Source organism: Telopea speciosissima, chromosome 3 (assembly GCF_018873765.1).
Source record: "Telopea speciosissima isolate NSW1024214 ecotype Mountain lineage chromosome 3, Tspe_v1, whole genome shotgun sequence".
Taxonomy (NCBI): domain Eukaryota; kingdom Viridiplantae; phylum Streptophyta; class Magnoliopsida; order Proteales; family Proteaceae; genus Telopea; species Telopea speciosissima.
The window spans coordinates 20641015-20667879 of record NC_057918.1 but is presented as its reverse complement, the minus strand read 5'-3'; the positions used below and the strand labels follow the sequence as shown (position 1 = coordinate 20667879).

The following is a 26865-nucleotide window of genomic DNA, read 5'->3' as shown; positions in this document are numbered from 1 at the left end:
ACAGTGGAAGACCTCACTTTTATGGCTCATCATGTACACCCAAGTGGCACGAGTATAACAATCAATAAACGAGACAAACCATCAATGACCAGAAAGGGAAGTACAACGGGCAGGGCCCCACACATCAGAATGAACCAAAGCAAAAGGAGACTCACTTCTTTTATTTAATGAAGAATAATTGGAATGAGTCTGTTTGGCCAAAACACAAGCCTCACATAAAAACTCATTCCTATTACAATGCTTAATCAAGCGCGGAAACAAAAGAGACAAAGTACTAAGGGATGGATGACCAAGTCGACAGTGCCAGAGATGAAGGTAAGGGGACGAGGTGGACTGTAAATGATGAGCTGTATAGGAAGCCGAATGCAAAGTAGAAGGCTGACCCAGGTCAAGTAAGTAGAGACCACCCTGCATCTTACCACCCCCAATCGGTTGCCCGGTCTCCAGATCCTGTATGACACAATGAGAAGGGAAAAAAGTCAGTTTGCAGTTCAGATCTCTAGTTAGACTACTAATAGAGAGAAGGTTGGTAGAAAAGGACGGAACATGCAAAACAGATTTTAATGAAAGGGTAGGTAAACAGCGTATGGAACCCTTCCCATTAATAGGAGAAAGGGAACCATTAGCTACTCGAACACTGTCTTTGCCAGAAGATGGAGAATAAAGATGAAATACATGGGAGGAGCAAGTCATGTGGTCAGTGGCACCGGAATCTATAATCCAAGGACTGGATACAGCCGATGCACACAGACTACTGACTGGAGTACCTGAGGCAAAATTAGAACCAGGAGGGGCAGCAGGTGCAGATGCCGTAGTGGAGGCAGCGGAAGAGGCTTGTAGCATGCGACGGAAAGCTAAGTGCTCATCCTGAGTAAGCCCAATGTCGATGAAGGGCAGCAACAGCAGTGAGTAGGAGAATCAGCCATATGAGCCTTGGGCTTAAACTTCCCACGGGCTTTCTTTTCCTCAAAATCAGCAGGCTTCCCATGGAGCTTCCAGCATTGAGCCTTAGTATGATAGAGCCTGTTGCAGTGTTCACACTTGACAGGACCTTTAGGGACAACAGTACCACCATCAGTATTGGTAAGAGAAGGAGTACTGGAAGCAACTTGCAAGGCGGATCAATCAACAGTAGAGGAATGCAGCATAGCAGCCTGGCGAGATTCCTCATTATGAACAAAGGCAAAGGCCTGCTCTAGGGATGGAAAAGGGGACTGCCCAGGTACTTGCACCCAAATAGGATCAAACTCCATATTTAGTCCAGCCAAAAAATCATGACACGTATTTTGTCAACGTGTTTCGTAGCAGCAGCCGATCGAGATGAGAGGGGCTGATAGTTGGAGTAATGATCCAATTGCTGCCACATGTTCTTGAGGGCAGCATAGTATTTGGAGACAGAGAGCTCCTGTTGGGTAGTGGCATTAGCCTTTTTTCTAATCTCATAGACCTGTGCATCATTCCCCGTGCAACCATAAGTCTCTTTGGCACCATTCCAGATAGTATGGGCTGTGTCCAGTAGAAGAAAATTGTCTGAGATATCCCCTTGCATAGAATGGATCAAGTAGGACATCACCATCGCATCATTAGATAACCACTTGTTGAGCTGAGAACCCTCTTCCACTGGTTTAGTTGTTGTCCCAAGAAGATGGCCTGAGGCCACGGCCAGCCATCACAAATAGGTAGACCGAGACCACTTCAGGTAGTTAGAGCCATCAAGTTTGAGGGGAAGAAAATCAGTCCGGGGCTGGCCATCAATGCCAGAAGAGGCCGAAGAAGAATCTGAACCAGTCATTGCAGCAGGTAACCAATCTTCAATGAAGCAGCAAACAGCCAAAAAATATCCAAAAAAAAAAAATTCTGGAATCAACCCCCAATAGAAGAGGGCTGTATGGGAGCAAAAAATCTCAGATATGTAGGCTGGGAATGATGTTGAATGAAGGCAGCAAGGGTGCCAATCAGATGCAGCAGGAACCAGCAGCCCAACCCCAAGATCGATTAATGTCAGGGTTTTGAAAAAAACCCTAAGAAGAGAGATCGATAAGGGGCTGGGGTCTTCAACCAATCTGATGAAGTGAATAGGGGCTGAGAACAATATCAAATAAAGATCCCACAATAGAAGATGCAGCCGAAACAGATGTAGAGGCCTGATCTCCAAAAAAAATAGGAATCTTCAAATCGCAGACAGTTCTTCAGCTCCACTCGATCCATAAAAGAGGCATAAAAACAGGAGGTATGTTGGGGCAGCAGCTAGATCATTACGATCACCTCAGTAGTGCTGCCCTGATGGGAGAAGAAGAACCAAAAGAAAGGAGGAAAGAAGAAGGGAAGAAGCTCGATGGAAGGAAGGAGAAAAAAAAATCGAAGGGAGGGAGGTGGGTTTTGAAAACCTAGATCAGAATGTATTTGGCTCTGATGCCATGTTAACAAACCAGGAATTTCGTGAATGGCTTGAATGATCAATGAGATCAGTCAAGCTCTCTATTTATAATAATAATAATAAAAGAGATTACAAAGGGAAATACTGTTCACGATACTATTCACGACACTATTCACATGAACAGTGTCACAGCCCAAATTACAATTCTACCCTTGTTCAAACGTACATAAATAAAGCATAAATAAAATACCAAAAATACCCTTATAATATCGGGTAACACATCTCAACAATATGGTATCAGTATCAGTGGTTATCGATAAGATACGTTTTTTTCTTAAAAAAATTTTGAATCGACTGATAAGGGTCGATACAATCCGATACGGTCTGAATGTCTGATATGGGACCGTTACAGTCCGATGTGGTCAGGTAAGATACGCTTGATATGCCTCCTTTAAACCTGCAAAACAAACCGTTAGTGAGGTAAAAAACAGAGAGCAACCGAAGGCCTTGGAAACTTGTTTTTCTCTTTGACATGAGTTAGTGGAAATCATCTAACTAAAAAACGACCCTAATCTTCACCATCTCCACAAATGTTAGAGATTTATAGTGCTCAAATCACGGATCGAAACAGATTTGGGTGAATAATGGTAAAGTTTCAGATCTCTCTCTCTCTTACTTTTTTTTCCTGCATCACTAGATTAGGTAAAAACGACTCAAATCCTTGCATCAAGCTGATATATATTATATATTGCATAATAAGGTGTTTGTAGTGGGCGAGCCTTGGTGCAACGGTTAAGTTGCGTATTGCAACCTGTTGGTTGTGGCTTCGAAACTTGGAAACAGCCTCTCTTGCGAAGCAGGGGGTAAGGCTCTGTACATTTTCCCCTCCCAGACTCTGCAGTAGCGGGAGCCTCCTGCACTGGGACGCTCTTATAATTAGGTGTTTTGTGCTTCAAAACTGTATTTTATATTTATCATAATCACATCTATGCATTTCTTGACCTTTTCCATGCTTATCTTTAGCTCATCTTGCGTCTCTCCAATACGATACGATACGTCTCTTAAAATAACCCCTCTAATACCCGATATCAATACTTTTTTTTTTTTTATCCCGAACTTTACCTGGGGCCCGGGCCAGCCCCTAGAATATCAATACTTAAATCCTTGAGTTGGGTCTTATTTGCTAATAATTTAGGAAGGGTTATTATATGTGTCGCCACCGTGTGTACGATTCCTGACTCACATTTCCAAATTGTCACGTATAGTCTGGGGTTTAGCTTGACATACTTGTTAGTAGTTGGTGCCAGAAATCTGGGCTTTTGGACCTCACATGATTCTATTTATTTATTTTTTCTTTTATGTTTGATCATAAGTTTCTTATCTTGTTCTGGAACAGCCAAAGATTGCGACCTACCATTCATGAAGTTATCACATCCAAAATAAAAGCTCATGCAGCTCTGGTAAATTCATTGAGGCCCTGCATTGGACAGGCCACCACTTTAGCTACTTCTGGTGTACATTATTGGAAAAGGCAGTTGAAAAGCTATCAGTTGGTGAAACGGAGGCCCCAGGATGAGATCATGCTGGCTGGAACCCTAATGGCAGTTAGTCCTGTCTCACCATTGTTGGCTCCCAAGGGAGCAGCACATGCTGCGGCCAAAGAGCTTCTTGACTCAATATTAGACACTGTCGTTCGAATCCTTGGTGAGATATTACATCATACACAAGCATGTCTTTGTTATGGAATCAATGCTCACAACTGTAATACATCCAGAGAACCATGTTATTGTTGGTGAGCTTCTGGAATCTAAATCTGCACAGCAGAGTGATATGGGCACTCCAAGGTTAATGCATGGAGACATTAACTGGAACCCTGATCCTGAAGCATCACAAGCTACTGGAGGCTACAGCATAGGTTTTGCATTGACGGTCCTACAGGTAATCTATGTACCTTTGATTTTTCGTTTTTTTTCCTGAAATTGTTTTCATATCCTTATTTTCATCCTGAAGAGTGAATGCCAACAACTGATATGTGAGATTCTTCGGGCAACTCCAGAAGCAGCATCTGCAGATGCTGCTGTACAAACAGCTAGACTTGCAAGCAAGGTTCCTTCCAAGGAAAAGAGGCAAGTACATGACAATCACGTTTGACACATTCCACTACAAGTATTATTAGACGGAAATTTTTCCATTAAAATGCCATATTTGATATTTGTACAAGATTAGTAATTAAGTATTCAAAAATCTTTCATAAATTCCTGTTGGTAATTTTCACCTGTTATCACCAAAAGGTGTAATAAAAGAATGTTTTGTTAAAGGAAGGTGTGAGATAATTATATTATTGAGTGTACTCCTTGAACACATTATTCTTGGTTGCCTTCAAAGCTGTTTTGTGAAAGGAAGGTGTGAGATAATTATATTATTGAGTGTACTCTTTGAACACATTATTCTTGGTTGCCTTCAAAGCTCAGCCTTGCAAGTCGTCATAAGGGAGTTTGCATAAAAGCACCACCGTAATTCATGAGGTCTCAAGAAGATACGAGGCATCCACTCCATAATTGACAGATCCATAGGAATGTCCTTGAATAACAATTCTGTGGCTGCTCATTTTCCCATGATTATATTCCTGTCAATAACTAGGTGATTTGCATACTGTCCTTAGTATGTCTTTACGCTCCTTCCAAATGTACCAGAAGGCTGCTATAGAAACCTCTCACCAGAAACTTTTCTCTTGCCAAATGGGTCAAGTTCCAAAGCCAGGATAACTACTTAAAATCTTTAGGAAATACCCATTCAATCTGAAATAAATGGAAGCAAACCTTTTTAGTGAAAGAGAAATAGTGGGAATGGTGGTTAATAGATTCTCTATCATCCTTACATATAAGAAAAACATGGGGAAGAAGTAATGAGCCCAGCTGGCTGTTCTGTAATGCACCACAAGTTTGCACCTTTTAATGCCTTAATGGTTTATTTCCTTCTGATAGACAGGCACTTCTGTAATGCATCACAAGTTAGCACCTTCTAATTTTTTATTTCTTTCAGATAAACAACAATGACACAATGTATTGAAGAGAGGGAGGAAAGTGGATATAAAGGAACAATGTCCCAAGATATAGAAAGCTCTCGAAGCTGACCCCAAACCCAAATCCAACTCAGCCTTGAGACACCCACTGCTCCAACAGATGATCCCCTAATACACAAACCCCTCTCCAACTCACTTTCACCTCAAAAAACAAATCCTGAAAAATTAAGCCAGGACACCTCTCCCCCAACAACGCTTCCAATTTATGTCCATTCCGATATAGAATCTTCTCTTCATCAGTAAACTTTTTATCTTAGAACCCGTTCTCTTTCAATCAGAAAAATAAATATCACTTCAATTCCAAATTGATGTCTGACTCTTCCAAGGTTTGAAGTTTCGGTTTCGAGCCAGGTTTCAACCACCTGGCAGGCCAGCCGACCCTCTTGGAAAAATAGCTGCTAAATTATGACTGTTGAGAGCCGTTGGGAGGGAATGGACTGTATCCGGTTGACCGCTTGAGGAGCCGGCATTTCTTAAGTCCCAAATACGATCCTCTTGGGAGACTTTGTCTGGCTTCAGGATGGTCAACCGGAACTTTGTCCGGCTAGCCTTTTTGGGCCGGAAACCTTATGACCTTGGCTATTTGACCTTCAGCTTGTATTGGTCAATGAGCTTAGTCTACTATACCAAACTATGTCCCATAAGTTCTCATTTGTCATAAACATAGTTCTCAAGGCATCACTTAGGTAGACGCCTTGGTTGCCTTGTGTGCAGGCCCCCTCCAACGCTTTGGGTTGCCTAGACCCCGTGACAACTGTGGTTATAAGTAAAATCCCCAATTAAGGTTAAACCATTTAGTCTAGTTTGAGTGACTTGTGACTAAGTCCTTGGAATCTAAGAGCTACTTGAGAATCATTACAACTTAGGAATGTAAATGAATTACAAGATGGAAGCTAATTCCTAAGTCTTCATGCCAATGTAGTACATCCTTGTAGATGTCCATAGCCAATTATGCTTTGAGGCGCTTTCCCTTAGTCTTACTGAAGTGAAGCTTGATCTTCTGGGGGCTTAACAACTCCATGTCTAGTTGTACAGGCTTGACAAGGTCTTCAAGTTGAGAAGCTTGATTGACAACATCTGTCCACTTGCTTGGTTTTCTTTGCTTTCATGCAACTCCTTGATGCTTGAGATGAACTCAATTTACCACTTAGACTTATGTTTTTTTCATGAACAAAATAAGCTAGTAAGCACAAAGACATTCACTAAAAATAATATAACACATTTGACCTTCAAATATAGAAGCTTTTGGTTGTAACTCCTAATGTAGTTCCACTCTTGGGGTTATATATAATTTTCTAGCAATACATTCCAAATTTCCAATAGCTGACATTTTTGAGCCATCTCACGCACTATTGAAGTTGTTTAGAAAAATCCCTTTCTTTTTCAATGCTTCATGTTATTTGTAGGCTACAAGTGTTTTTTTCTCTGTTGCTGTACTTCACCATTCTACTAAACAAAGTATGATTTGTCTTCTTTTCTTAGCTTAACTGTCTTATATATGACCCTTCTAAACTTTATCCCTACAACTTAAGGCAGCTACCTGATTTCAGGTTTTCCTGTGCTTACAATTTTTACATGGTTATATAATACTGAAGTGGTTGGGTTTCAGGCGTGACAGCTCAGAAGATGTTCTTACATTTGCCTTCCGCTTTACAGATGCGGCAATTTCAATCAGCAATGAAGGTTCTTGAGGATCTTACGATTGTTGTGCACTTAAAGTTTTTGTAAATTGTAATTCATCATCAATATATTGTTTAACTGAAATGCTTGCTGTCATATGTCTCTATGGTCTTATTTAATTTGACTCTATGATTTTTTTTTCTCTTTTCCTTTCCTTTTTCGTTTCATTTTGTTATGATTTTTTTTATAGGTTTTTTTTGGTGAATTAATAATTTATTACCAAAACCCAAAAAGGGGAGGAGAGAGGGGAGGGGGGAAACTATACAAGCCCTAGAGGGGCGACCTAGGAGCATAGTTGTCATGGTGTCTAGGCAACCCAAGGCGTTGGAGAGGGCATGGTACTAAATCTCGTTTCGTTTCGGTGTCTCGGTCTGACCGAAATTTCCGAGATACCGAAATTTCGTCGAAATCTCGGTCGAAATATGGTATTTTTCTGTGGGTGTAAAATGCCAAAAATGTCCGAGATTTCCGAAAATTTTGAAACGAGATGACCGAAATTACCGAGATTTCCGAAATTTCGAAAGATGACCGAAAATTCCAAATATTGCATTTTTTCATTTCGGACTTGCGTTTCGTTTCGGACAGTCGAGATACTCGAAATATTTGATATCTCGACCGAAATTTCGCGAGTTTTAGTACTATGGGAGAGGGTCCAAAATCAAGTCGATGTCAACTAGGTGACCAAGGCGTCCAAGGCACCTGGACGCCTAGGCGTCGCCTTGACAACTATGGCTAGGAGACGGAAAAAGAGTCATTTAAGCCCTAGGAAGCAACAATATGCCTGTTCCTGGAAGAATATAAAAGAGAAGCATGGCGAAGCTAGTGAAGCTTAGAGCTGACATAGAAGAAAATGGCTTTCCAAATCATGTCTAAAGAACGGGAATTGGAGGTCCATCTTCGAAGATTCCTCTCCATCCAAATGTGCAAGATAGCGGCCCCAAACACCAGCTTACAGGCAGAGTCACTGATAGAATTGCCTGAAAAGGTCATATCCAACCAAAGCCACTCCCGGGCAAAGGGTAAAGGTCTTCTGCTACGTGGCCAGATGAAATCTAAAGCTTTTTTCCAAATGGTTGAGGTGAAAGGGCAAGAGAAAAAAAAGGTGATCAACGTCCTCAATACCGTTCCAGCGAAGGATACAAGAAGGGGATATAGGTATGTAGCGGTGAAGGAGGAAGGCTTGGGTTGGGAGGCAATTTTTTAGGGATCCCCAAACATTGAAGCTATGGCAGGGGATGTGATCTTTGAACCAAACAAGTTTGTACCAGGGGACAGTGGAGGCATGAGTCCTAACAAAGTTCCATGCAGAACTGGAACTAAAGAGGCCGTTGGGGAGGGGTTCCAAATGAGGGGAGGCAATTTTTTAGGGATCCCCAAACATTGAAGCTATGGCGGGGGATGTGACTTTTGAACCAAACAAGTTTGTACCAGGGGACAGTGGAGGCATGAGTCCTCACAAAGTTCCATGCAGAGCTGGAACTAAAGAGGCCGTTGGGGAGGGGGTGATGCAGATTCATCACCAAATAGGGCTTGTTTCATTGGGAATAAGTCTGGGGTTGGGTTACATACATGTTGGGCCTTTGATCCCATGGGTTTCTAATGTAATAGGCCACTTTTATGGGCCTAAAATATGGGTATATAGGTTGCATACGGGATTAGCCCAATACTTAGTTTATTTTTATGTTTTTTAATTGAACCGGTTCAAATTGGTTGCATCCAATTGGTTCGATTTAAGTGATCATGTGACTTGGTTATGTGGTCATGTGATAACTTAAGTGGTCATGTGATGTAAGTTGGGATGGATTAGGACTCTATAAATCTAGCCATGTTTTGAGTTTATTTCCTTTAGTATTCTAGTTTCCTAGTCAGTTTAAGTTACCTAATAGGTTAGGGAAAGGGTTAGGCCATTCCTTTTTAGTGTCTAAGTCTATTTTTGAGTCTTCTATATAAGTTTGTAAGGGAGGCCAGCATTACATACGAATTTGATTAATTAAAATTAGCTTTCTGCTTGCTGCCATTGCTGCTACTCTTTGTGAGTGTATATCCTTGTGGATCTCAAGGTGGTAAAGTGTAGGTGGACTCCTGCGACTCCTTGCATTGTGAAGATCGGGAGGCTCTTTCAAATCATCAAGCTGCTGCCATTGTCCTGCAATACAGTGAGTTTGAACCTGTTTTCTTATTTTAAACCTTCTTCTATCATCGTTCATCTTCCCTTAGACCTAATCCACAGTCCCCTCCATCCATCAAGCCCTAATCTCCATTAAACCTACAACTCCTAACTCAACTAGGACTCCCCATAACTCCAGTTTTAGCTATCACTTTCAAACCCTACTTCCAGCTTATATTCCCCACACCAATCCCCACATTCGACCTTAACCCTAGCCCTTAGTCTCCACTTTATCCCCTCCATTCCTTCACTCCATTAAAACCCAAAACCTGCAACACAATTCTGTCCAGAACTGCAGAATTTTAAAACCTTCCCAAATCCTATTATTTTTATACCATATTGACCCCCTAGACCTGCCCATTAATACCCTATAAACCCCTTTCCCAATATCCAACCCTAACCCTAGGAATTGACCTAAATCCTAGTGCTGTCCATTTGAACCAGCAGGCCCTTTTGTTATTTGATCCTGTTGTTTGGCTCCTAGTAGGTCTCCTACCTATCTAGGACTACATTAGGGGGTCCAAATGATCTTGTCCGAGTGGGAGGTGGGGTGGGGAAGGGGGAGTAGAGAGGCCCAGACCTAGGTGAGACAAGGGGGAAAGAGGGAGGGAGGAGACCACGAGCCATTAGAGATTAGAGGGGAGAGCGGGGCAAGTTTAGGGATGCCAGAGGAGTAGATTGAGCGGGCTCCTAAGGTATTGAAAAGGACTCCTGAAGGGTGCCAGGGGTCAAGCCAGAGGGAAGTGGAGGTCCCATCAGCGATCATGGAGGAGGTAGCTCTAAGGGCCAAAGGTCGGAGGAGGAGGATTTTGCACCAGACCCAAGAGGCGTCTATGGGAAGAGGGGCAGTCCAAATGGAGTCTGTTTTTTAAGGAGGTAGGAGTAGACCCAATTGACCTAGATGGAGACATGCTTAGTGGAGATTCTCCAAATAAGCTTGAGGATGCCTGCAATGTTAAAATCTTGGATCCTGCGAAGGCTGAGACCTGGAGATAGATGGTAGCCCAACTAAGCGACTGAATGAATTTGGAGCATTCTTTTCCTTTCCAAAGGAAGGCGTAGAAGAGAGATTCCATTGCTTTAATTATGGATTTGAGGAGCCCATAGATGCCATACCAGTAAAGATAAGAGGATTGGAGAACAAATCTAATCAACTCAATCCTACCAGCGAAGGAGAGTAGCTTGCCCTTCCAGAGCTGAAGCCTTTTGCGGATGAGATCAAGCATAAGGGTACAGTGATGACCTATCAGCCTGACAGGGATGAGAGGAAGACCAAGATATTTGATTGGGAGGGAACCTAGGGAGAATCCCACTAGGAGATAGAGTTAATATTTGTCGGATTCCGAAACATCTGAGACAAAGATATGGGATTTCAAAACATTGATCCGGAGGCTGGAAAGGTTCTTGAAGAGCTGAAGGGAAGATATAATGGAAGAGATGGAAGTAGGGCTAGCCTTAGAAAAGATCATGAGTTCATCCGCAAAGGCAAGGTGGGTAAGGTTGAGGGCCTTACATTTAGGGATGGGGGAGATGAGGAGCTGATCAGTTTTAGACAGGATACTCCTAGAGAGGACCTCAAGAGCAAGAGAGAAGAGAAAGGGGGAAAGGGGGCATCCTTGCCGGATTCTCACCTTGGAGGGTGTTAGTGTTAAGAATAGGAGTTTAAGGGTATTCTTGTATATAACCACATGTATTTTATATTTCTTCTGTTATTTGTATAAGGCCAGGGGCCCCTGTGTAATTAGTTATTCTTTTTCAATATAAGGAAGTTTGTCTCTAGTTTGAGATTGAAGAGATTAAACACAACCGTATGTGCTCTTCTCTTTCCCTCTCTTTTCCTTCTTCTCCTTCCTCTCTAAAACTGAACATGGTATCAAAGCGTACTCTTCCCGGAGTTTGAAGGTGTTAGAAGGGTGTTTAGTGGACCAAGAGGTGGTTTCCTCTCTTGGTTGTTGCTTGAGTTTGAGCTCCAACCGCGGTTCTTCACGATCTGTTTTCTCTCTCGGTTCTCATCCAAATGGAGAGCAACCAAGTGCTCTAGCTTCGTTTGAGGTTACCTTTCTTCCCATCAGTCATCTCGAGCCGCTTGGGAGCATCCAAGGGACAGAGTGAATCTCGGCCAGGACTGCTTCGCCTGTTTTCCGCCAGGCCAGTGTGGGATTGGCAATAGCTCTTCACTAGAGCTTTGTTTGGGAGCTGTTTTGGACTACCCACCGTCGTTTCTTGGTAAGGAAGACTTTTCTTTTCTACTCCGCCGCTGTTTTCTGCTTTGTGTGAGGCTCTACAAGTTTTTTCAAGCTTTGTGGTCTAGGTTACCTCTGTTTTTTCTTTGTTACTTGGGAATCTATTGTTCTTGCTTGAAGTCTTGTTGATTGCTCCTCTCAAGTGTTTGTTTTAAAACCACAATGGGTGAAAAACTGTTGAGACATCTGAACTTCCCACTCGTTACATTAGCAGCCTTCGCAATCCCTCTATCATATGAGAATCCAAATGTTCGGCTCCCCATTGTTAAGCTTCGATAGTAACAATTACTTGGATTGGTCACGGATCGATGAAGCTTATCCTTCAAGTAGGGGAAGTTGGGATATATATCCTGGGAGCTTTAAGGCCCCTTCCATCGATGATCCGGGTTACTCTAAATGGGAAACCGAGAACTCCTTGTGATGACTCGCTCATTTTTTCAATGAAGCCGGAGATTGGAAGAAGGTTTATGAAGCGAGGAGACAGCCAAAGATATTTGGGATAGTGTTGCTCGTATTTTTGATAGAGTGGGGACTCTACAAAGGTTTATCAACTTCTTCAATGAGTTGTTAGCTGCGTCAGGGGTATAAAAGTATCTCTCGAGTACTAAAGCCTTGTTGTGGGACTTTGGGAGGAGTATGATCACTACAGAGATCTCCACTGTGTCCTGTTGATGAGCCTAAAGCGCATCGCTTATTTGAGAAGGAGAGGGTCCTGTTCCTTCTCGAGGTCTTAACTCCGAGTTCAACCCATACGGTACAGATACTTGGCCGACCAAGTCTTCCCTCCCTGGAGGAGGTGTGTGGTTATTTACAGAGTGAGGAGACGCGTAAAAGTGCTATGGAGACCACTCCCACCGTTGAGCGCTCTGCTCTTGCTTTCATCCACTCCACAGACCGTCCTCCCTTCACTAAGGGGGCCGGGTAGAGGCCGATTCTCCCGTGACTATTGTGGCAAGTCCGGGCATAAAAGGAGTTTTGTTGGGATCTTCATGCGGAAACCACCCTCTATCGCATCCGGAGGACAGAAAGGACCGAAGAAGAATGGGCCTAAAGCCCATGTTGGGGTTCATGAGTCCGATTCATCCTCCCTCTCCAAAGAAGACATAACAGCTTTTCGTCGGATTGAGCACACTTGGATGGATCCTCCTCTATCGCACCCACTAGTTCCACTGCTTCTGGTCTCTACTTCATCCGCCACTACACCCTGGTAATTGACTCAGGGGCCACGGATCACATGACCGGTAGGTCTCGGCTTTTTAACTCCTACTCGGTTTGTTCGAAAAGATAAGGTAAAAATTGCGATGGTTCCCTTTCTTCCATCTCGGGTAAGAGATGTCCAAGTTACTCCACTTATCCCTTTGAAGTCTGTCTTCATGTTCCCAACTTTGCCACTAATCTTCTTTCCATTAGCCAATCGACTAAATCTTTGAATCGCTTTGTCACATTTTTTCCTACCCATTGTCTTTTTCAGGATTTGGTGCGAAGGGGGTGATTAGCGATGGGCGTGAGATCGATGGATTATATGTTCTCGACACTTGTGCTTCCCCGCGACGATAGCTCAATCTTATGTGTGTGGGCAACATGGCGGGACGTACCATGGGAGGACATTTTGCTTTGGCACCGCGTTTGGGACATCCTTCCTTTTCATTATGAGAAAAATGTTGCCACATTTATTTACCTCTTTTCCTCGTCAATCATGTTTTTCATTGTGAACCTTGTCTTTTTGCAAAAAGTTGTAAGACAGTTTATCCATCTTCTAGCAATAGATCTATTTCACCTTTTCACATTGTTCATAATCGATGTTTGGGGCCCTTCCCCTGTTACTTCTTTACGTGGCTTCCGCTACTTTGTCTCCTTTATTGATGACTTCTCTCGAGTTACTTGGGTTTATCTCTTGAAACAAAAGAGTGATGTCTATGTTGCATTTAAAAACTTTTATGAGTTGGTTTACACTCGCCAAACTCGTATTCAGATTGTCCGTTCGATAAAGGTGGAGAGTATATGTATGGTGGTTTGAGTCCTTTTTTCTCGACCGTGGCATTATCCACCAGGTGGCTTGTGTTGATACCCCTCAACAAAATGGGGTTGCTTGAAAGAAAAAACCGCCACCGCTTGGAAGTAGCCTGGTCTCTTTGGTTTACAATGCATGTTCCAAAACCTTTTGTCCGATGCCTTACTCATGCAGTCTTTCTTATCAATCATATGCCCTCTAGTGTCTTGAACTTCAAAGTACCTCTTGCGGTCTTACCCTTACTTTCTTCTTCTTTTTCACTTCCCCACGGGTCTTTGGTTGCATCTGCTATGTCCATCTTAGCAAATCTGCCCACACTAAATTGGATCCTAAGTCCTCGGTGCATCTTTCTTGGGTATTCCTCTACCTCTAAAGGCTACACATGTTATCACCCTCCTACCCGTCGGTGGCTTCTCTCCAAAGATGTTTCTTTCTTTGAACATCTCCCGTATTTTCAGTCACCTCTTCAGGGGGAGTGTCGTGGTAGTGAGGTTGAAGAGGCTCCCGAGTTTCTATCATTTCCTTCCCCCTCTCTCGTCCCTATTTCCCCATTTCAAATTGACAAGGAAAGAAAAGGTCCGAGGATATCGTTGTTGAGGGGAGTCTCTCGAGTCAGAGTGAACAGAGAGCAGGGGGAGCTACTGTGTACACAAAGGACAAGAGAAATCCTCCTTCATGGCTCCCTATACGTAAGACCCGCCAAAATCCTCCTTCGTCTCCCTCATCCCGAGACAGTATACCTTCCTCTACTCCTACACCCTCGACTTAGATCTTCCTATTGCTCACCGCAAAGGAACTCGAGCTTACTAATCCCATTGCCAAGTTTGTCTCCTATGATTCTGTCTCCCCTACGGTATTGCTTTCACGTGGCTATCTCCTCCATCTCTATTCCTAAGAATGTAGTAGAGGCCACGGCTGATCCAAAATGGAGAGAAGCAATGAATACCGAGATGGTGGCCCTTGAGAAGAACCACACTTGGGATCTTGTTGAACTCCCAAAGGGGAGAGTTCCTGTTGGATGCAGATGGGTATTCACAGTCAAGTTCAAGTCTGATGGTACTGTAGAGAGATATAAGGCAAGACTCTAAGGGGCTATACCCAGGTGTATGGCACGATTATCGTGAAACCTTTGCTCCAAGTGGCCAAGCATAACTCCATTCGGGTACTCCTCTCAATGGTCTGCAAACCTCGATTGGCCATTATACCAGCTTGATGTAAAGAATGCTTTCTTACATGGTGACTTAGAAGAAGAAGTCTACATGCACTCTCCCCTGGGTTCAAGCATCCTAGTGCAATGGAAAAGTGTGTCGTCTCGAAAGCGCTTTATGGCCTTAAACAATCTCCTAAGGCTTGGTTTGAGAGGTTTAGGCAAGCTATTCTCTGAAATGGATACATCCAAAGTCAAGCTGATCACACTTTGTTTATACAAAGGAAGGGCAACACTATTACAGCTCTTATTGTATATGTTGATGACATTGTGGTCACGGGAACAGCGAAACTGAAATCACAAAGCTTAAACTTTACTTGGCTCGGCAGTTTGAGATCAAAGATCTTGGTCCATCAAGTATTTTCGGGATTGAAGTTTCAAGATCCAAGCCAAGGGATCAGTGTTTGTCGGAGGAAGTTTGTCCTCGATCTACTTACGAGACAGGTACTTAGGGTGTAAACCAACCTTCTCTCCTATTGATCGAATCACAAACTAGGAGAAGATTGTGGTGAGCCCTCAGAGATGCTGAAAAATATCGAGAGATTAGTAGGCAAGCTAATCTATCTTTCCTTTACCCGACCGGACATAGCCTATCTTGTTGGCGTGGTAAGTCGGTTTATGCATGCACCCAAAATGGGACATCTTGATGCAGTGTATAGGATCCTCGGATACTTAAAGTCATGCCTGGAAAAGGTCTTCTCTTCTCAGAAATGGTCACTGAGGATCGAAGCATACATCGATGCCGATCGGCTGGATCTATTTCTGATCAAGATCCACTTCGGATACTCGTACTTTTGTTGGTGGGAATTTGGTTACTTGAGAAGTAAGAAGCAACTGTGGCTAGGTCAAGGCTTGAGGCGAATTTAGAGCTATGGCTCACGGAGCGTGTGAAGTCTTGTGGTGAAGAGACTTGTTCAGAATTGGGATTTGAGACTGTCAAACCTATGAGTTTATATTGTGACAACAAGGCAGCCATAAGTATTGCCCACAACCCAACAACATGATAGACCAAGCATGTTGAGGTTGATAGACATTTTATCAAGGAAAAGATTGAGTCAAAGACCATCTGTACCCTTTTGTGAAGACGAATGAACAAGTGGCCGACATCTTCACCAAAGGACTTAGCACTCATCACTTTGATTTTATTGAGCAATGTGGGTATGTATGACATATACCACCCAGCTTGAGGGGGAGTGTTAAGAATAGGAGTTTAAGGGTATTCTTGTATATAACCACATGTATTTTATATTTCTTCTGTTATTTGTATAAGGCCAGGGGCCCCTGTGTAATTAGTTATTCTTTTTCAATATAAGGAAGTTTGTCTCTAGTTTGAGATTAAAGAGATTAAACACAACCGTATGTGCTCTTCTCTTTCCCTCTCTTTTCCTTCTTCTCCTTCCTCTCTAAAACTGAACAGTTAGAACATCAGAATCTTATAACCAAATTAGAATAACCAGAGGAAGAAGAAGGTAAGGAAAAGAAGAAGAGAGGAGAAGAGGTACGCAAGTTCCAAAGGTGGGAGAGAACCTATAGCTAGAACAAAATGTTCTACCGCAGGTTTGTCACTCTTATATTTATAATAAAAGCGACATTAAGAAAGGACAATAATGCCCCTATAACTAACCGACACTAGAAAGAACTCAAGAACCGATAATAAATAAAGAGAAATACTAAACTACCCCTAATGCTAATACTTCAATACTCCCCCTCAAGTTGGAGCATATACATCATCCATGCTCAGCTTTTTACAACAAGAACGAAAACTAGGAGCAAACAGTGACTTGGTAAACACATCAGCTAGCTAGTCAGATGAAGAATCAAATGGTGTCTCGATCAACTTCTTCAAAACAACACTGCGAACGAAGCGACAATCCACTTCAATATATTTGGTCCTCTCATGAAAGACCGGACTACCAGCAATGAAGATGGCTTCTTGATTGTCACAACTCACAATACCTCTTCATAGGAGTCGGGACCGGAAACCATCTCAAGGAGTAACGACCTAATCCACATCAACTCAGCAGTAATATACGCCATAGCTCTATACTCAACTTCAGTACTAGACCTGGCAACCATGGTTTGTTTCTTGCTTCGCCACGTAACCAGGTTCCCGCCAACAAAAGTACAATACTCTGTGGTAGACCAATGATCACTAGCCGAACCTGCCCAATCTGCATCAGAGTACGCAACTAACTCCATATGTCTATTGGGACGATAAATAAGCCCCTTTCTAGGAGCACCCTTCAAATATCGAAGATGTCAGTTAATGAGAGAAAAAGAAGAAGAAAAGTAGAGAAATCGAGAGAGGGAGGATTAGAGATGATGGGAAAAAATTATGGAGTCATATAACTCTCGTGATCTCCCCCAAACCTTTATTAAAAAAGACTCTAAGGGGTAAAACAGTAAACTAACATAAACTAACATATTAATGAAATAAAATTAACTACCTAAACTACCCTTCTCACCTCTCTATCCTCGGTATTAGTGCCTAACACTAAAACCGAGAGATATTTCTCTCGCAACACTCCCCCTCAAGCTGGCGCATAGATGTTAATCATGCCCAGCTTATTACAAATATAGTCCACTCTTACACTCCTCAAAGGCTTTGTAAATATATCAGCAAGTTGCTCTCCTGTACGAACATGGCAAGGAGAAATCAGTCCCTGTTGCAGCTTTTCTCGAACAAAATGACAGTCTACTTCAATGTGTTTTGTTCTTTCATGAAACACCGGGTTTGAAGCAATATGGACAGCAACTTGATTATCACACCACAATTGCATTGGAGAATCATTAACAAATCCAAGTTCCGCCAACAATTGTTTTACCCACATTAGCTCACAGGTGGAATGTGCCATAGCTCTATACTCTGACTCTGCACTGGAACGAGCTACTACTGTCTGTTTCTTGTTCTTCCATGATACTAGATTCTCTCCAACAAATGTACAATAACCTGTAGTAGACCTCCTGCCAATTGGAGATCCTGCCCAATCAGCATCCGAAAACCCTTCCATCCGTCCATGGCCATGATCACTGTAGAGAAGACCATGCACATGAGCCTTTTTGAGATACCGCAAGATACGCACAACTGCCTCCCAGTGAGATGTTCGAGGAGCAGATAAAAATTGACTCACCACACTAACAGGAAAGGCAATGTCAAGCCGAGTCACTGTTAGATAGTTCAATTTTCCGACTAACCTTCGATACTTCTCAGGATCACCCAAAACATCACAATCATCAGCCATAAGTTTTAAATTGGGATCCATGGGAGTATCTAAAGGTTTAGAACCCAACATCCCTATCTCTGAAACAAGATCAAGAACATACTTTCGCTACGAAAGCGAAATCCCTTTCTTCGACTGAGCCACCTCCACACCCAAGAAATACTTCAACCTTCCTAGATCCTTGGTCTGAAATTTCTGTTGCAAATATACCTTCAAGTTCTCAATACCAGTAATATCATCTCCTGTAATAACTATATCATCAATATAAACAAGGAATATTTTCCCCATATCAAATCGGCAGAAAAATACAGAATGATCACTACCACACTGTGTCAGCCCAAACTCTAACACAACTTCAATGAACCGGCCAAACCAAGCCCGAGGGGACTGTTTCAGCCCATACAATGATTTCTTGAGCTTACAAACTAGACTAGACTCCCCTTCAGCAACAAACCCAGGAGGTTGCTCCGTATAAACCTCTTCATGCAAATCCCCATGCAAAAAAGCATTCTTAATATCTAGCTGGTACAAAGGCCAATGATAAGTAACAGCAAGAGAAATTAATATACGGACAGAAGTAAGCTTCGCCACAGGAGAAAAAGTATCCAGGTAATCTACATCATATACCTGGGCAAGCCCTTTGCCATAAGACGGGCCTTCAAACGAGCCAAGGATCCATCAGGGTTCACTTTCACCACATACACCCAACGACAACCAATTGTAAATATACCTGAGGGTAAGGGAACAAGATTCCAAGTCTGATTCTCTTCCAATGCCAACAATTCCTCATTCATAGCAGCCCTCCAACCAGGATGAGATAATGCCTCGGTAACAGACTTAGGAATAGGATGATGCTCAATAGTATTTAAACACTAATGAAAGGCGGAAGACAAACTAGCATAGGACACAAATTTAGAAATGGGGTATTAGGTACATGCCCGAACACCCTTACGATGAGCAATAGGAATATCAAGATCAGAAAGAGGTTCCAAAGGAGGAGGAGGATTACCTATTGCATATCTTGTTAGAGTTATGTAATAAGGGTAGTTTGGGCATTAGTCTAGTGTCTTATTTACTTATGTTGTATTTCCTTATTTTACCCTTTACCTCCCTAGGGAGATGGTTGTAATTTACTATTTTCATATTAGTGAATCAAATAGGGGAGAGGAAACAACTCTCCTCCCATTCGATTGTCATCTCTTTTTTTCTTCTTCTCTTCTCTCCTTCTCTTCTTACTTCCTATGTTCTCCTCTTATCTCTTGGATTAATATTACACCATTTCCAACTTGGTATCAGAGAACTGTTTGATTCTGGTTTGAGAGTCGTTCTACGCTTAGCTTCCTAGTATCCTTCTTTGGAACCCTAGAAAATGTAGATGGTTCCAATAGGAGGTTATACCATGTAAAGAAATACACAAAAGGTAATTTAATGAAGTTCTCTTGTCATCAAGAAGGTCATACAAAAGAAGTTTGAGAAGTTTGAAGACCATTCAAAGAAGATATTGGGCTGTTTGCAGCTCAAATCGAAGAAAAGCAGCCCAGATTACTGTTCTGTGAACGGTAACCCGAGAACTGAAACTGCTCTTCTTCTTCCTCGTTAGAGCTTTGTTGGAGTTGGTACCTGGCCCATTGAAGTTGTCTTAGGGCCCCCTTTCAAACCCCCAAAAGCTTGGTTGCAAAGGAAGACAACCCAAGGTGGCAAGGTCTGCAACTTCTCTATTTTGGCTGCTGCTACAGTAAATTCGCCAGCTTTCTCTTCAATCTATGGTTTCTCTCTCATCAGTCATCAGGACACCATTTGCAACATGGCTAGGCTCATTTGAATCGCCCAAGGAGTGGGAATCTTTGGTTTGTGGTCTTGATTCTTGAGGTTGGGAGTTGAAGGTGCATCACTCCTTTCTATCAATTTCCCTCAGTACCACCAGGTTTGCCTTTTTTGATATTTTTGGTTTGAAATGGTGGTGTAGTTGTGTTTAGTTCTTGGTGGTTGGTTCATGAAGTTATATGGAGTTTATTTGTTGGTTTGAGATGAAGTTCCATAGCACACAACATGGTTGAGTGGCTTCCCTTCATTTTTTTTTCACTAGTTTATCACCCTGCAGAATTTTTTCTTACTCCTTGGAAAGAAGGATTTGGGTAGAGATTCTCCTCACTTTGTTTGCCTATCATGTCAGAGGACAAAAGAAGAGGCCAAGGGCTTCTTGGTGTTAATGAAGAAAATGGTTTGAGCTTCTCTAGTTGTGGTGTCGAATTTCTTTGAGTTGGTTGCCTCGTTTGGCTGCTAAATTGTGTTCTTTTTTTTGGGGTTGAGAATATACTCCCCATTGGATTTAAGTATCATTTCCTTTTTTGTGTATTCCTACATTATGTCAGTTCTTGGAGGAAGAAGCTAGGGTCTACCCCAAGGAAATGACAGAGATAGGTTCCACTATGACCATTGTGGGAAGTCTGGACACACGAGAGAGAGATGCTGGATACTTTATGATTGTTCCCCTGGTATGCACGACAGCAGGAGAGGGGGAGCCAAAGCATGCTCCTTGATGACTGAGGTTGAACCTAAGAGATCTCCATATGGACTACAGACAGACACCACATCCCTCACTCAGGATGATATTGCAGCATTTCGCAGAGTTTTGCCATATCTAGATAGCCCTACTTTTGTACCTGTTGTGCCAGATTCTTCAGCTTTCACTTTGCAGGCCTCAGCATCTGGCCCTTCCACTACCTCTACATGGATTATTGACTCTAGAGCCATTGACCATATGACCGACACTTCTCAGTGTTATGACTCCTACTCTATCTGTTCTGGTAAGGATAAGGTTAGAGTTGTTGATGGTTCCTTTCCTCTATTTCTGGTAAAGGTAGTGTTCGTGTCACTTCTTCTGTCTCCCTTGACTCCGTTCTTCATGTTCCTCATTTTCATACTAATCTCTTATCTGTGAGCCACCTAACCAAATCCTTGAATTGTTTTGTCACTTTTTTTCCATCTCATTGTGTTTTTCAGGATTTGGTGACAAAGAAGGTAATTGGCAGAGGACGTGAGGAAAAGGGACTTTACCTTCTTGATCAAGGGACTTTACCTACTGCTCAGTCCTACGCATATGGGCTTAATGACAATAGTATTGCTGACTCTGTGATGTTGTGGCATCAACGTTTGGGCCACGCTTCTTTTGGGGTTATGAGGACAAAATTGCCCCACTTGTTTTCTTCCATTCCTTCTTCCCATGTGTTTTAGTGTGAACCTTGTTTGTTTGCCAAACATTGTCGTTCTCCTTATCCTTATCAGGGTAATCGATCCACTGTTCCCTTCCATATTGTGCACTCTGATGTTTGGGAGCCTTCTTCCCCTACTACTTCTTTGTTTAGCCATCGTTATTTTGTTTCCTTTGTTGATGACTATTCTAGGCCAACTTGGATCTTTTTGATGAAACAAAAAAGTGAGCTCTATGATGTCTTTAAAAATTTTTATCAGCTCATTTCTACTCAGTTTCGTACTCACATTCAAATTGTTCATTCTGATAAAGGGGGCAGTATATGTATGGGGGGCTTCAACAGTTTTTTACTGATCATGGCATTGTCCATCAAGTTGCTTGTGTGGACACCTCTCAACAGAATGGGGTGGCTGAAAGGAAAAATCGCCATTTGTTGGAAGTCACTAGAAGTCTCCTATTTAGCATGCATGTTCCAAAAACCTTTTGGTCTGAAGCTCTTCTTACTGCTTCCTTTTTAATCAATCACATGCCCACTAAACTTCTAAGCTCCAAATCCCCTTGTCTCCTCAGACTTATGATTTCTCTTCCTCCCAAGGTGTTTGGGTGTGTCTGCTATGTCCATGTCAACAAATGTGCTCGGTCTAAGCTTGACCCCAAGGCACTCAAATGTATTTTCCTTGGATATTCCTTCTCTACCAAGGGGTATTAGTGCTATCACCCCTCTTCTCGAAGGCGACTTCTCTCAAAAGATATTGCCTTCTTTAAATCTGTACCTTTCTTTGCTTCTTCTCAACATCCTCTTCAGGGGGAGAATAGTGGAAATGAAGAGGCTGTCTCTATCCCTTTCCTCCCATCTTTGCCTACTTCTCCATTTCTGTTTGATATTGGGAAACACAAAGAAGGGGCCGTTGTTGATACTGATAGTCATTCCGGTGTTGATGCTAGCAATGAAAAAGAAGGGGCTGTTGTTGAAAATGGTTCTGGTGATGAGAAAGATTACCACATTCAGTACAAAAAAGGTGAATGCTTGCAGAGTAAAGGACAAAAGACTTGCCAAGAGCCCTTTTTGGATCCACATCTTGAGATACATCCTCCTCAGTCAGGTAACATCTCTTCTCTTCCTTCTGATTTAGACCTTCCCATTGCTACTAGAAAAGGAAAGAGAGCTTGCACTAATCCTATAGCCCAGTTGGTTTCCTATGAAGCTCTCTCTCCTACAGGTGTTGCCTTCACTGCTGCCCTCTCTTCTATTTCCATCCCAAAAAATGTCACTGAGGCCATGTCTGACCCAAAGTGGAAGCAAGCCATGTCTGAGGAAATGATGGCCCTTGAGAAGAACTGTACTTGGAAACTGGTTGATCTTCCCAGGGGGAGGGTTCCAGTTGGATGCAGATGGGTCTACACAGTCAAGTACCGATTAGATGGTACGGTTGAGAGATACAAGGCCCGGTTGGTGGCTAAAGGCTACAGTCAAGTGTATGGGATCGATTATCAGGAGACATTTGCTCCTGTGGTAAAGCACAACTCAATAAGAGTTCTTTTATCTTTGGTGGTTAATCAAGATTGGCCATTGTATCAGTTGGATGTGAAGAATGTTTTCCTCCATGGTGATCTAGAAGAGGAAGTGTACATGCAGACTCCACCTGGCTTCAAGTGTCCCTCAACTGAAGGGAAAGCGTGCTTGCTCAAGAAGGCACTATATGGTCTCAAGCAGTCCCCGAAGGCTTGGTTTGAGAGGTTTAGACAGGCCATTTTGAAAAATATGTATTCTCAGAGCCAAGTTGACCACACTTTATTTACCCGGCGAGGTAATGGTACCATCACAACCCTTATTGTCTATGTTGATGATATTGTAGTGACTGGAATTGACAGGGCTGAGATAGCTAGGCTGAAGACCTACTTGGCTCTACAGTTTGAGATTAAAGATTTGGGTCCCTTAAAGTACTTCTTGGGTATTGAAGTGTCAAGGTCTAAGAAGGGAATAAATATATGTCAAAGGAAGTTTGTCCTAGACTTGTTGAAAGAGACAGGTATGTTGGGTTGTAAACCTGCAAACTCTCCTATTGATCAGAATCATAAGCTAGGAGAAGACTGTGGATCTTCCCTTGTTGATGCAGGGAAATACCAAAGGCTTGTAGGGAAATTGATCTATCTCTCTTTGACTTGCCCAAATATCACATATGCAGTTGGAGTGATGAGTCAGTTTATGCATGCCCCCATGAGTAGGCACTTGGATGCTGTTTACTGGATCCTCAGATACTTGAAGTCCTCTCCAAGAGAAGGTCTCCTACATGCTAAGAACAATTGTTTTTGTTAAAATAATACCGCAAGCGTACGGGTCAATCGTAGCTACGGGTCGAACACGAGGAGATATACGCCACCCTATTTTACTCACTTTAAAGTAATGCAAAGTGAACCAAATTAAAGTGTTAAATTAAACTAATTAAACTAACAAAAATTAATGCGTCCTAACTCACAAGCATCTAATGAATTAAATTGGCGTCCTAACACATATCCATCTAACCTATCAAACTAACGCGGATTGGAAGGGATAAATTGCAGCCACACACCACAACCACATAAAAATAAATAAAAGAAGAAGAAGGAGAATGAGAAGAAGAAGAGAGAATGAGATAGAAGAGAGGGAGAATGAGTTTAAGAGTTTAGAGAGTAAAAACCTGGATACTTGAACAAACCTTGCATGGCTTCCTCTTCTAAATCTCCAAGTCTTGTCATCAACTTAGGAACTTAGACTAGAAAGCTTGAAACTAAACTAGAATTATTACAACCATATTGAAGACATAAAATTAAAGCATGAATCAAAAGCATTACAACCATGGAATTGAAAGCATGAAATCAAACTATAACTTAGAAAGCCAAAAACTAGAAGAAGAGAAGAAGAAATTTCACTAATTAATTGAACTAAAAACTGAATAAAAACTAAACTAAAACTAACTTAAAAACTGAACTAGAACTAACTTGTTATAACCCAAAGGGCAAGGGGTATTTATAGGGGAAAGGGAGAAGAGAGAAGAGGGAAGTGGTAGGAGAAATATTCCCTAAGAAAAGAGAATATTCTCTTCTCCTTCCTCCTTTACAATGCCTTGAATCCCAAGAAAAAAAAGAAAAAAAATAGAAAGAGGGAGAGAAAAGAATCCTAGATACATAAACCTTCTATTTATTAAAAAGTAACTTTCTAATTCTAACTTGTGCTTCCTTTTCTTTGTAGGTGTCTTCTCCAAGCAATGAGATTAAGGCATCTTTGACTTTTCAACCTTCCATAGATGAGAGAATATCTTTCAAAAGAAATCTATCCCAAGTAGAATTCCAAAAGTGCCCTTGAAAAGTTGGAGGAGAGAGAGAGCAAGGGTGATGACTAGGATTCCACTCACAATTAATGAAATGTCAAATCTGTCCTTCAAAAAACGTGGAGCATGGGATGCTTGTATGGGCCTCACTGTTGTATTCCTTAACGAAAAATCACCCAAAATAGACCCAAATTTCGTCCAATTTGGAGTTCGGGAGCCCAAGATATCTCAAGTTGAAGTTGGACTGCTCTAGAGCCTTCCAAATGGAATCTTTCGGCTGACAGAAAGATAACTTCTGATAATTGTGCTAAGGCCCCTAGAATCCAAACTTCCACTTTACTTTGTCCCCGGCCGACTGTCAATAATTACAAATAAACCCCTATCCACGGAAATGGCCGTAACTTCTTCGTTTCAACTCGGAATCAAGTGCCGTTTGAACCGTTACGAAGCTGACTCGACGGGCTACGTATCCATACTATTAACACCTCAAAATTATGCTAAGGAGCCCACTATAATCATATTCAAATTTGATTGATTGGCGTGATTCTTTCAGTGCTCAATCCAAACTTGATTTTCTCGACTCTTGGGCGCTTCCGGCTATTCTTAGCATCTTTTGCTCCATTTTCACAAGAATTCACCTAAAACCTGAAAAGCACAAGAAAGCACCAAAGTAACTCTGTCCAATGTGGTAAAATGTATGCTTTATGACCTAAGATTTCACACATAAATGTGCTCATCAACAATCATTTGAGAATTGAAGGCTACATTGATGCTGATTGGGCTGGTTCAGTTTCTGATAGACGATCTCCATCTGGCTATTGTACTTTTGTGGGTGGTAATATGGTCACATGGAGGAATAAAAAGCAATCAGTTGTGGTTCGGTCAAGTGCAGAGGCAGAATTTAGAGCTATGGCTCATGGAGTATGTGAACTTGTGTGGACAGCAGAACTTAGAATTAAAAAAAAGGCGTACCCAGTGCACGAGGGTCCCTCCACTGCGGGGTCTTGGGAGGGTCACAATGTACACAGCCTTACCCCTGTTTTCACGGAGAGGCTGTTTCCAGACTCGAATTCATACAGCAGAACCTAGAATAAAATCAATAAATCCTTGTTGGTCCATGTAATAGAAGGCAAGTGAAGAAATAGGGGACCAGAAGAAGAGGATTCCAGGGATGGATCTGAATTTTTTTTTTTTGGGGGGAGGGGGGAGGGGGAGAGCAGCCCATTCAATCAAGTAATGATCAGGAATCAAGATGGTGATTTCAAGATTAAAATCAATTTTACCGTCTTTAATAGTAATTTTTAATTAGAATATTTTCTTTATTGGCTTATGGAAGTGGAGTGTTGCTTTAAATAAATGGGTGCTTTCTAAGATAAGAAGGTCAATCTAGTTGCTCATACATTAAAGGGAGGAGCTTCTGCTTGGTGGGAGAAGTTACTGATGAGTAGAAGATGGCGAAGATAGCTTGCCATTTGAAGCTGGCCACATATGTAGGAAAAACTTAGAATCATTATCTAGGTTTATGAACAATGTAATTGGTTTGTTAGTTAAAAAAAGGTATAACCACTTTCTTAGGGTTGGAAAATCTGTTCTCTGGTCTTTTAGTTGTTAATTCATATAGTAGCCTTTATTCTTTACAGAAAAATGAACTGTGAATCATTTTAGTGTAATGTTGTTGATGTGTGTATCATTATTATTGTCAATCTTCAGCTTTCCTTTCCATGTTATAACCTCTTTGACTTCATAGAAAGGGACATCATAATTCTTTGCCTTAGATATCTTTCTCTCAGAAGCCCCCTCTAATTGATGACTCCGCATGCATATACATTATTTGTTCTTTTTAGTTCTTTCTTTCTACTTCTGCATTCCTTCTGAAGACTTGTATGTTTTTTCTTGGGGTAAAATGAACACTTGTATGGTTATGAGTCACTTTAAATTGCATCCTTTATTCCAGGAGTTGATCTCATTCGCAAAGGATGGAATAAAAGGGGTCCAAATGTATTACAAGAAGGTTATGGAACTGCAGCTGTTCTTCCTGAACAAGGAATTTATCTAGCGGCCTCCATATATCGACCTGTACTTCAGGTCATTTACAGGAACATGTCCATGTATCTTTACCATAGCTATATAACATTGTGCATAGTACATTTAATTTACTGAGCTAATGTAATCTGCAGTTTACTGATAAGGTCGCTTCATTACTGCCTTCTAAGTATTCCCAGCTTGGGTAAGCTTGTAAACGCTTTGCAGTTTTCATTGCTGTTCATCTTGATTGAAGTCTGCATGCAAAGAGCATTGCTGCAAGTATTTCTTTTAATTTCTAATTAGGAGTGTTGTTTTATTGGAGAAAATAAACCA

At 41.9% G+C, this 26865-nt stretch overlaps 1 protein-coding gene across 1 annotated transcript in view; it reads left to right on the top strand.

The window, feature by feature from the left end:
- LOC122654531 (exocyst complex component SEC8-like) overlaps positions 1-26865 on the top strand; it is a 115878-nt gene that overhangs the window by 46033 nt on the left and 42980 nt on the right. The window contains exons 9-14 of the mRNA XM_043848658.1: positions 3774-4081; positions 4152-4315; positions 4388-4503; positions 7069-7142; positions 26462-26592; positions 26685-26734. Of these exons, the coding sequence (XP_043704593.1) occupies positions 3774-4081; positions 4152-4315; positions 4388-4503; positions 7069-7142; positions 26462-26592; positions 26685-26734 (843 nt within the window). The remainder of the gene's footprint in view (positions 1-3773; positions 4082-4151; positions 4316-4387; positions 4504-7068; positions 7143-26461; positions 26593-26684; positions 26735-26865) is intronic.